The following is a 12,041-nucleotide window of genomic DNA, read 5'->3' on the forward strand; positions in this document are numbered from 1 at the left end:
TTTTAAACAGGTGTGAAAAAATGCTGTAAAGTAAGAATGGTTTCAGAAATAAAAGTGTTAATAATTTATTTTTTTATCAATTAACAAAATGGAAAGTAAATGAACAGAAGAGAAATCCAAATCAAATCAATATTTGGTTTGACCACCCATTAAACCAACATCAATTCCTCTAGGTATACTGGCACACAGTTTTTGAAGGAACTCGGCAGGTAGATTGTGCCAAACATCACGGAGAACTAAGCACAGATCTTCTGTGGATGTAGGCTGCCTCAAATCCTTCTGTCTCTTCATGTAATCCCAGAGAGGCTCCATGATGTTGAGATCAGGGCTCTGTTGGGGCCAAACCATCACTTCCAGGACTCCTTGTTCTTCTTTACACTGAAGATAGTGTTTAATAACATTGGCTGCATGTTTGGGGTCATTGTTATGCTGCAGAATAAATTTGGGTCCATTCACACGCCTCTCAAATGGTATGGCATGATGGATAGGTATCTGCTTGTAGCTCTCAGTATTGAGGACATCATTGACCTGATGTCCAACTCCGTTTGCAGAAATGCTGGCCCAGACTCTGGACTGATGAGTCAACATTTTTAATATTTGGCTGTAGCCTTTGTTTGCCAAAGGGCTTGAGAGTGGGACAATAATGAGTGTCTGCAGGCAACAGTTAAGTATGGTGGAGGTTCCTTGCAAGTGAGGGGCTGCATTTCTGCCAATTGAGTTGGAGATTTGGTCAGGATCAATAGTGTCCTCAATGCTGAGAAATACAAGCAGATACCTATCCATCATGCCATACCATCAGGAAGGCGTGTGATTGGCCCCCAATGTATTCTGCAGCAGCAATGACACCACAGCCAATGTCATTAAGAACTATCTTCAGCGTAAAGAAGAACAAGGAGTCCTGGAAGTGATCGTTTGGCCCCCACAGAGCCCTGATCTCAACATCATCGAGTCTATCTGGGGTTACTTGAAGAGACAGAAGGATTTGAGGCAGTCTAAACCCACAGAAGATCTGTGCTTAGTTTTCCAAGATGTTTGGAACAACCTATTTGCCAAGTTCCTTCAAAAACTGTGCAAGTGTACCGAGAAAACAATTATGCTGCTTTGAAGTCAAAGGGTGGTCACATCAAGTATTGATTTGATGTGGATTTCTCTTCTGTTCATTTACTTCCATTTTGTTAATTGATAAAAATAAACTATTAACACTTTTACTTTACAGTTCTGTGTACTATATATAATAATTCTCCAAACTAAAGCCCATCCATCTAAATAAAGATGTATAATATGTCAGAATGGACTATACATTTATTTTTATTATAGGAGCATCTGTAAAATAAGTGGAATCTTTTCTGGATGTAGAACAGCACCCCCCTGTGGCCATATTCTCCTTGACATTACATAGGACAGACATAATAGAAAAGCATCCTACAGGGTTATTCACAAATGGGTGAAGAGTTTGGAGAAGGCAGGAGAAGTGAACAATCTAGGGCAAAATAGTTAATTTGGAAAAATTCTCCAATTCAGCTCACTTTCCAATTCAGCTATGTTGTCCTAGATAGTTCACTTCTCCTGCCTTCTCCAAACTTTTAACCCTTTAGTGAATAACCCTGCAGGTCTTGTGTTCAGCTTTAAGGAAAGCTCTTCACTTGCTAAAAAATTCTGCAACATATATGACTGCCACATATACCATTTTGTAATTTAATGTTGTTAAAATTACTTCTGCATTTCCGTCTGCCTCGCTTTCTTGTAATGGGCCCCAGGACATTAGAGGCCAAATGCAACTTTCAGTAAATGAAGATACCCAGGCTGTATCCTCTATTGTGGGCTTACTGCATGGGTGGATTGATCTTTGCCTGACATGGCAACATAGCCTGGCACTGATGTCACTAAGGGGCCCATTTATACAGGAAATCCGTTTCCCCACTGTGCACATCATTGGACATCTCTGGAAATACTCTACACTGCTTTCTCATTTTATATTCTATTTATAAAATGAATATTGTGGATCCTGCCATTCCCCCTTTCTGCATAACACTAGCGTATAGGACAGCAGCACTAAACAGGTGATGTGAAGGGTTTCCTTCTCCTCCCTGCACATTTTCCCCCCTTATTCATTAAAATGAATGGACCATTGTTTGATTCCGAGTCTCGAATCAAGCAAAGTATAAAACTGCATTTATAATACCCACAGTAACATTTTATTAAAATGCCAGAGGAACTTCTAATAAAAAAGCAGCAGTGTGGTCATAGTTAGGCCACATCCCTGCTTTAAAAAACTGACCCCCTATGAAGAGTCGGTGGTGGCATCAGAATGTGTTCAGCAACTCCTAGTTGATGTACGTAACCACTGAACACTAATGGAAGAACTTCCTTCTCACCCTAAATACCAAAGTCCCACAGACAACCAATGCAGTGGGTCCTTCAGGACTTTCCCCACTGACCATCAATGTTGGTGGACTTTTTTCCACTAACCACCAATGTTGGGGGGCATTTTTCCCACTGACCACCAATGTTGGTGAGGTTTTTTTCCAATCACCAATGTTGGGGGGCATTTTTTCCACTGACCACCAATGTTGTTGGGCATTTTTTCCACTGACCATCAATATCGGTAAGCATTTTTCCCACTGTCGATCAATGTAAGCGCACAAAAGAAGCATTTTCTACCAATCACCAATATAAGGGGTATATTATAACACACTAATAGATTTCATACAATAGCCATCAGGGGAGATTTCCCTATCTGTGCTGTTTAATGTGGATGGGAGAATCAGTCATTCTTTTGCTCTTTACCGATACAGGATAAGCTTTACTCTTTCCCTTATCTAGTTAACTTTCTTGCTTCTTTTGGTAACCTATTTGTATGTTTCTTTTATTCCGAGATTGCTATTACGGGTATTTTTTATAGCATTTTACATCATTGATGTCAGTCCCTCTCCTCAAGTTGTTTTCAATCCAAGGTCCATACCTCAATTGCATGTACAAACATACTAGGGTTGATTTAGACAGGATCCAGTTATCCTTCCAGCATGCCTTTGGGGGAAAAACCCATGCAAGCACAGGGAGAACATGCAAAATCCATGCAGATAGTGTCCTGACCAGGGTTCAAATCAGGCACCCCAGTGCTGCAGGGCAGAGATGCTAACCACCAAGCCAGTGGGCTTTACATTTTGTTAAGGCTTTGTATATCAATACTGCTTGGATGGAAGACACACCCCCAACCCGAAAGCCTGTCCTAAAATGTAACTAAGTGCAAAAAAAAAAAACTATCATGGACAGTATTCAATGGATGTGACCATTAAACCAAATGCCATCTAAAAAGAGATTTCAGGCTAACTGTCCTCAAGTCACAAATGTCACACACAGTTGTTTTTTTACTCCTTTAACACATAACAGAAATTTTTTGTGTGTGTGTCATTCTGTGACACAAGATGTGCTTTGTTTTTGTAAGAATATTCATTCTAGTCTCGGGGGCATTCTTGAGTATTTAGAGAAGATATTTATACACAATTCTTACACTGCTTAAGGGACCTTTATTTTTGCTGGAATTTAAAAGGAGAATTTATTAACTGGCAAGTTTGGAAAACTTTTAAAGTATAAAAATACTTTTTAAAGACTTAATTGCCTCCCTTGGAAAAAAATTAAATAGCAATTCAAATTTAAAATTGTGCTTTCACTGGATTTCAGCTTTAATGGCTTACCCACCAATAGGCAATGTTTTCAGCCCCTCTTATAACAGTCCTGTGCGCTACTGCGCATGTTTCCCACTGCCACAACCAAAATTTTTAGAATACACAGCTCCTGAAGTTCAATGGTAACACTTTCCCTTTTGAAACCATAAAACGTGAGTTTCGTAGGAATTCTGTAGTATTGTATTTCGAAAGCATCAGAAGATCAGTAAATGTAAATAACTCTGTCCCGATAGCTGGCTACATAAAATACCCTCTAAAAGTGCAAAAATGCAATACCTCCCTTCTGTGAAGACGAAAAACAGTTCATGGGATCTCCATGTTTCTAAGGTTGACCTTACGCTAAGGGGTTGATTTAAAAACAATGTGCAGGGCTTTTCGCCCTGCGAGTATCTGTGAATATTTGTCCTTTGCAAATTTTACACTTTACAAGTGTAATTCAATTTGAATGTTCCGAGAATATTACTGCATTATGGCCACTAGATGGCACTACAGGTGTATAGAAAAAAAGGAGAATTATTGTCTCTGCTCCTCAGCACCATCTAGTGGCCATAATTCAATATTAAAATCAGAACATTTAAATGTATTTACATTTGAAAAGGAAAAAACTAAAAAAAAGTTTGTTTGTGCATATATTCACCCAGGACACCATGAATTGTTTCTAAATAAACCCTTAATAGATTAGTGAAGGATAAAAATCTCACAGATTCCTTCATCCACGCTAAACAGCATAGATGAACAAATCTCCTACTGCTGCCTTTTGTATTCAACAGCTGGTGCTGGATGCATTGGATGCCGGCACTGTTCGCCCGAAAGTTCAGACCAGCTTCTTTGACAAAAGTTGAAATGTGGACTTCTGTTGAGCGAGCAGGGGTGTGCCAACAGGGCCACACATGGCTCAGGTTCTCAATGAACTGGCCAAAATCTGCTCAGTGTATGGCCAGCTTAACAGTCAAACATGGCAAAACAATGTAAGGCCACCTCCTTCATCTCTTTGTTTTACAACTGTCAGTGGTAAAGATAGAACTGGAAACAGGAACAGCATAGCTCCCACTGAGTGCCTTTGTTCTTAAAGTTTTTGTATGTTTTTACATTTACACGTCTAAATTCTAAAGAGATCTGCTTAATTCAAATCTTATCAATGCGTTTATTAAATTTGAAAAAACAAATTTCTTTGTAAATTGTTTCTGTGTATGTATATCGGGAGTCTCTATTTCCAGCTTATTAGTACTGTGCAGTAGTTATGTCTTGCTGATCTTGCTGATCTCACTTGAAGTCAGACAATTGACTGTTTTGACTTGTTTTTTTTTTTTTTGAGATTGTTGTCCTGCAGATTTCTTCTTAACCACTTGAGTCCCAGCCAGTGCTGGAACAGGGGCTATTCATCCCAGTGCCATTTTGAAGAGGCGGCTGAGATCATCCAACACCCCCGTAAGCAGCCGGAGTTCAGTGCTACGACCAAGTCCTGGAACAATCAGCTCCTGGGCTTCCAAAGCTTCTACAGATTGCTTCATAGAAGGGAAAGTAAACATTATGCTTCTGCATAATGTTTACATTAGGAATACAGTGACTGTCACCACACTTCCTGTCAATAGGGAGGCTTAGTTAGAGCTGTTGTAACTCTGTCCAGTCTCTCCATACAGCAGGAGATCCTCTATTGTTGGCTAATTGCAGACAGCAGTAGATCACTATTAGAAATTAATGGGAAGTTACACAACTGCATGACAGGTAGACATGTGCGATCTGTTTTGTTCCGAATAGAACTAATTCAGACAAATTTTTAGTAATTCAGACATTCGGATACATCTGAATTTCCTAATAAAAAAATATTGAAATTTTTTCCAAAAAACTAAAATTTCAGATGCATACAAATTTTTTTCAGAATGTCAGAAATTAATTTTTTTGAGCGTTAAAATAATTAAAAAAAAAGCATGGAGTCCCTTCCAAAATGTATACCAGAGTCTTTAGGTCTGTTGAGGACAAGGGCCTCTTCCACACAAGCCTGGCCCTGTGGGTCTGTGGGCAGGGGGGGTTTTCTGAATCTGTAAATAAGTAAATTCACACACCATAAACAAAAGTCCTTTATTTGAGAAAAAAAAAAACAAAACACAAAAGGTTTTTGACAAGTCTTTTATTAAAAAGAAAAGAAAATTATGATAGCTCTGCTGATGAATGCTATTTGGGATTCCCGACTACCATTCGGAAGTACCCGAATGCCATTCGGAGTCAGAAATCCCAATTAGCATGTAAACAAATGGGCGGAACAAGTCCAGTGATGTCACAACTCACTCCACCCTTTTGTTTACATTCAGATCAGTGCTGTCATTTTGCTGCGTTGTTTGTCGGGATAAGACAGGTCAGTGGGTGTCGAGTTTTTTTCTTTTGGCAAGTTGGCGCCCATCATCCATTATGATTAATGTGGATCTACTTCGCTGGACGACGTGATTGACCTTTGGATTACATCAATGGACAATTTAAAAAATTTTTTTTGAATAGAAGACTTGCCAAAAACCTTTGCAGTTTTTTTTTTCTCAAATAAATTACTTTTGTTTACGGTGTGGTGTTTTTATTTATAATTTGACTTTTTTTTATTTGGCGAATGAGTAGGGGTAACAACTACCCCCTCTCATTCACAAGGGGGTGATTCAGATAAGTCCCCCTGCCCGCAGACCCCCAAAACCACCGGGTCAGGGTTGCAGGGAATAAGCCATTGTCCTTATCGATATGGGACCCCTGGAAAAGAACCCTCCACAAGTCGAGGGCATGTGGCCTGGTATGGTGCAGAATGGGGGGGAGTGTACGCTCGTCCGCTGCCCCCCCTCCCCCCAGATCCAGACCCTCCATTAAGAACAAAAAGTGTTTTTTTTTTTTTTTTTTTAAATACATTTACCGTGTGTATATACTGTTCGACCTTCCTGTCTTAACTGACTGTCATGTTGATCAGTATTGCTTCTGACCTGAAGAAGAGAGGTTCATCTTGAAAGCTTGTCTTCTATATATTTTGTTAGTCCAATAAGAAAGGTATCATTGCACACTGCAATACTACGTTTTTGTTTTTTTTGACGTCTTGTCTACTGGACTAATAAACTAATGTAATATCATTTTAATCCTTTTTAGCAGCTGACTTTGTCGATTTTGGGGTAAATATATAAAAAAGGTACCCAAATTATGTAAATGTTGCATTGGTAGGGCATATACAGATTTTATTTGCTGTACTGTTTAAATAAATTCTCTACTAATATTTTTTATTATATGCTGACAACCCAACAAAAAATGTTTTAAAAATGCTTATTCCAGGTGAATTTTAAAGCTTAAAATTCTGCCTCTTAAGATGTCACTGTGCCTCTTTGTATGTGAGGCTCTCATGATGAACACATGATCTAGAACCCATCAGCATAGTTCCCAACCATTAGTGTGGCTATTAATACTGGGAGAGAAAGAGTTGGTAAATCCAGTTGTTTACAATTTCCACCAGTGAGGCAAGGGGAAATCTCCAATAGGGACCTGGTTCAGTGACAATTGTGTTAGAAAGTATTCCCCCAATATGGAGAGATTTTTTCATACTTTCAGTTGTGTCTCCAGGACAGAAAGCAAAAGAGACAGAGGAGAAGTCAATTAGGATAAGGAGGAGGAAAAGGAGAAGTTTGCCGCAGGATGTAAACCAAAAACGGAGGCTGGGCCAATCTGAACTTGTTAAGTATTAATCTCTGCACAGGGAAGGAGGAATCAGTGATGTCATCTTAAAGAGGCCTATAGAATAAATGCACTTTGTTTTAAAGTTCACTTTTCCTTAAAGTAGTTACAATGGTCACTGCTTATATCTTTTATCATTTGATTAAAGCTGTCTTCACTGAAGACTGCTGTCTTGTGCCTGTTGAAGAACTTGGGAATTTCCCTAGTGGAAATATCTGATCTGTTTTTTTTCCCAACAGGTTGTTCGACCTTCCAACCACGCAACCATCCAGAGCATTGTCAAGGCTGTGGGGATAATTCCTGGAGTCCCAGAGCCATGCTGTACACCTGAAAAAATGAGTTCTCTCAGTGTGCTGTTCTTGGACGAAAGCCGAAATGTGGTGTTGAAAATCTACCCCAACATGTCTGTAGAGAGCTGCTCCTGCAGATAATAAACCAAGAGACTTACGTTAAATCCTCTATTGTCAGCAGGTCATGGACAGTTGAGGCCTGTATTCGAGCCATTGTTTGCCCTCCATCAACCTTCAAGGATTGCTAGAGATAGGCAATTACAGAAGCATTTCAGGCAAAAACATTTGAATACATTTATGTGCCACTGGACACATTACGTTCTTGGTCAGTAATTTTGTGGTATAAAGAACAGAGACTAGTACATTTTAATGAAGAAGCATGTGGACGTGGCATTTTCTCGTATGGTTTCAAATCATTGAATACTGTTACAATTGTGAATTATGATCATAAGTGATTATGAAAATGTAAAAAAATTAAAAGTACAATCAACTGCATGTAATAGCACTTTGTGGCAGTTTAGCCACATTGCAGTTACTTTTATAACCTTCATCATGGTAATTCTCACCATGAAAGTGCAAGTTTGAACAAAGCACCCATAGGTTTAGAGAGTTGTGGAAACAAACATGGTTGACTGCTAGGAGGTAATATTGTGATCACAACTCCGTAGTGTCTGTATAGTCGGTGCTGATATAGCTCAATATGGGCTCCTTTTTGGACAGTTTTACAGTGTAACTGGTATTGAGGTAAAAAGGAGGATGTCTAACAAACGACTTTGCAGCCTATGTAAAGAAGTAAGTGACAGGGGCCACCTAACAGAAAGTGAAAAGAGAATTCTTTATTTTCAGGTCATTCAGTGTTTGACATTCTTACAATGCAGTATATCAAAGCCATTAAAAAAAATGTTTAGCAAAAATCTCTAAATACATCTACAATTAAAGTGCAACTGAAACCAAAACTTTTCTTTTTTGGGGGATGGAGCGGAGAGGTTTTAGAATACTAGAATAGGTTTTTATTGCCGACTGTGTCCCCATTAAGGAGATTCATACTCTCTAATTGTCCTGGTGAAAATGAAAGAAAGTCCCAAACTTTGGGTTGTCTTGTGAACAGGAGGGAAATCTTCTAGTGGGGACGCTAGTTCTACTGACTCTGCTGACCACCAGGCATTTCCCTCTCTTTTTGTAGAGATTTCTTCTCACTTTATGTTGTGGCTATTGGACAGGAAGTGGCGGGAAATCTCCCCAATGGGACATAGATGGCAGAAAAAAAGTTGACAGGGGTTATAATCCTACCTTTCTTTATCCAAAAATAACTGAAAAATGTGTTGGCTTCAGTTCTACTTTCATATTGAAGCCTTTTTAAGCCTAAAAGCTTAACTGCAAGCAGTTTAAAAAAAAAATAATTTGTAAAAACTTTAATTTGACAACAGATAATGAATATAATGCTTGTTTTTTTTTATTTTTATTTAACAGAGAGTATTACTTACCTTATTTCATGGTGCTGTAGACTTTGTCCACACAGGTTCCTAACGTAACATCCAGTCCCCCAAAGCTGCTCTTCTTGCAGATCTCTGATTCTGCCCCTCTCACTGACATCATTGGGTACAATGCGTTACCAGCTGCCACTGCTGCATTATACGTAATGCTGAGGAGTGCACACCCACATTCTGGAGGGAGGAGGTCCTGCCCGCTGACTTTTGTGGGACCGTAGATTGGGACAAGTAATAGTTTGTGTTATTCCTTCTTTAGAAAAGGGAGCAGTATACGTTTCCTCTTCTGGGGGATTGGTGGCAAGCAATTTAATTTTTTAAAGAACTACTTGGCGTTCTGTTGCAGGGTCATATTTTTAACCCCTCATTCACCCAATTACTTTTTAAAATATATGCATTAAATGCAGACTGAACCAGCTTCTCAATGAATGACTTCCCCAGTGTTGACATCCCAGGGAATAAGGTGATTGGTTAGTCTGCATGTAAAAATGACAATACACTATACAATCTGCTGTAGCTCTACTAATAATGATATAGTGCTAGAGCCTGCCTAACTGGATACCAATATAGGGCCATGTTTATAAAGCACTGAAAATCACATTCAACAAACACTCATTGTGGGTGAATCAATCACTATAATTTAAAACACAGGCCCTAGGAAGTTTCACCTGCACTAATTGTTTGGTGAATGTCATATTCATTGCTTTATAAATATTTAATATAAAATAAATATCAATTGTTTGTCTTCATATTGTAAACAGTAGTCTAAGGCCCCATTCACACTGAGCGACATGAAAATCGCGCGACTTTGAGCGATATTGCGCGACGAGCGATATTGAGCAACGTGTCGCGCGACATCGCGCAACTTTTTCCTATTGGGCTGTATGCAATCAGGAGCAATATCGCTCAAAATCGCTTGAAAAAAGGGTCATGTAGGAGCGACAAGCTACCAGCTACGAGCTACAAGCGATATTGAGCGACGAGATGTGAACAGCTCCATTGAAATGGATTGGAGAAGCTACATAGAGCGATATCGCGTGGAAATATGAGCGATATCGCTGCAAAAATCGCTCCATAAATCGCTCAGTGTGAATGGGGCCTTAAGAAGACTGTATGAAGATTGTAGAATCGATTACAACCTATATGGTCAGATTAAAGGTTTGTACTTGTATTTCACAATTTGATAAGGGAAGTGGGGGGATACAGAATGTGATATGAAATAACACTTACCATTTAAATGAAAAGAAAATTAAAATTAAAAGATATGTATTATTATATGCCATTTTGTTTCTGTCTAAAATGTAGAACGAAAGGTTTAATATTGTGCTGCATTGGTGTAATATATATTTAATTGTAGAAAATGTTTGATGAAAGTATCGATACAAGGGAAAACTGTTTCTTTAACTAACTATGGCATTGAGTCCTTTTTTGTACTATTATCAAACATAATATTTAAATCTATTAGATAAAATATAAATAAATGTCATTTTATTTAATTAGAAAAAATATTGCATAGCCTTAATTATATGTAGTCTCATTTTTTATTCTTTTTATTTCTTTTTACAGGATAGCTCACAGATTAAAATGATATTATTACATATTTTGCTAAGCATAATAAAATAGAGCTTCTGATCTTTATAATGTAAAACATCTACATTTTCTCAGGCTACATAGGCTCGGAAACTATGTAATTGGCAGTTGTGCATTACAGAATACAAGGCACTTTATACAATTAAAAAAAGAAAAATTTTAAATTATGATTGGATAAACCTGATACTGTTAACAATCCAATGAGTTTATTAAGTAATTCAGCAAATTATATTACAAGTGCAGTTACCCATATCAACTATCAACCCGCCAACAAGCACGTGGCGAACAGTTAAAATACTTCAAATGGATAAAAAATATAATTTGGCTGTTAAAGTTAACCAGTGGCGACTCTAGGAACAATATATAGGGGGGGCACATAAGATACCACAGTCAAAACTGGGGGGGCACTAATAATTTTCACCATTAAATCATACCACGGAAAAAAAACTAATAAAGTATATATAAATAAGATTCCAAGTATGAGAGTAATGCGGTATGCAATAATTATATATATTACAATAAAAAGGTATGGGTATGTAGACAGATTGGTTCGACTCGCGGGCCAGGAGTGCGTGAATTAATGTCTGGGCCCCCCAAGTGACAGAATGCTAGGGTCCAGTCACAGCTGCAACTATTTGACCCTGTAGTTCTGCCACTGTATAGAGGACTATAAAACCCAACAATACATTATACAGCAATGCAGAATACCACCAGCTATAAAGCACCACAAATCCCAGCAATACATTATACAGCAATAAAACTCAGGATGGAGAGCGGTGAGGTAAGTAGTAGATTTTTTTTTTTTTTCTTCCAGGATGGAGAGTGGTGTCCCTCGCAGCCGACAAGAGGACATCACACACAGTTCAAATTCCGCGGCTACCAGCCGTGGAGGCGTCTATGGGGCAGATCCGAGTGACGTCGAGGGACCTGATTGGGACTTGTGCACCTGCTGCTTGTTCCGTGCGGCCGGGCAGTGCAGTCAGAGCGGCAAAGGGAGAGACTATTTTCTCAGGGCGGCGGGGGTGGACTGGGCAATTTTTGCTCCCCCCCAGAAAATAGACTCTGCCTTTGCCGCTGTCAAGGCGGTGCCCGGTCGCACCGCAAAACCGCATCGCACAAGCAGCGGGTGCATAGGTCACACTATGTCACTCGGATCCGCCACTGTTAGCGGGGGGGCACACGGGGGGGCAAGCACTCACCTAGGGGGGGGAGTTGCCCCCCCCCCCCCCCCCCCTGCGCCGCTACCTCTCTACTTGGTGGCTCCGTCATCCGGCTCCATTGTCCCGGAAAGGCTTACT

General features: G+C 39.3%; 1 protein-coding gene across 1 annotated transcript in view; it reads left to right on the forward strand.

The window, feature by feature from the left end:
• The window catches only part of GDF10 (growth differentiation factor 10), a 27,744-nt gene extending 19,937 nt beyond the window's left edge, over positions 1-7,807 (forward strand). The window contains exon 3 of the mRNA XM_018567448.1: positions 7,616-7,807. Within this exon, the coding sequence (XP_018422950.1) occupies positions 7,616-7,807 (192 nt within the window). The remainder of the gene's footprint in view (positions 1-7,615) is intronic.
• The last annotated feature ends 4,234 nt before the right edge of the window (positions 7,808-12,041 follow it).

This window comes from Nanorana parkeri, unplaced genomic scaffold (assembly GCF_000935625.1).
Source record: "Nanorana parkeri isolate BGI_ZX_2015 unplaced genomic scaffold, ASM93562v1 scaffold1050, whole genome shotgun sequence".
In the NCBI taxonomy this organism is placed as follows: Eukaryota; Metazoa; Chordata; class Amphibia; order Anura; family Dicroglossidae; genus Nanorana; species Nanorana parkeri.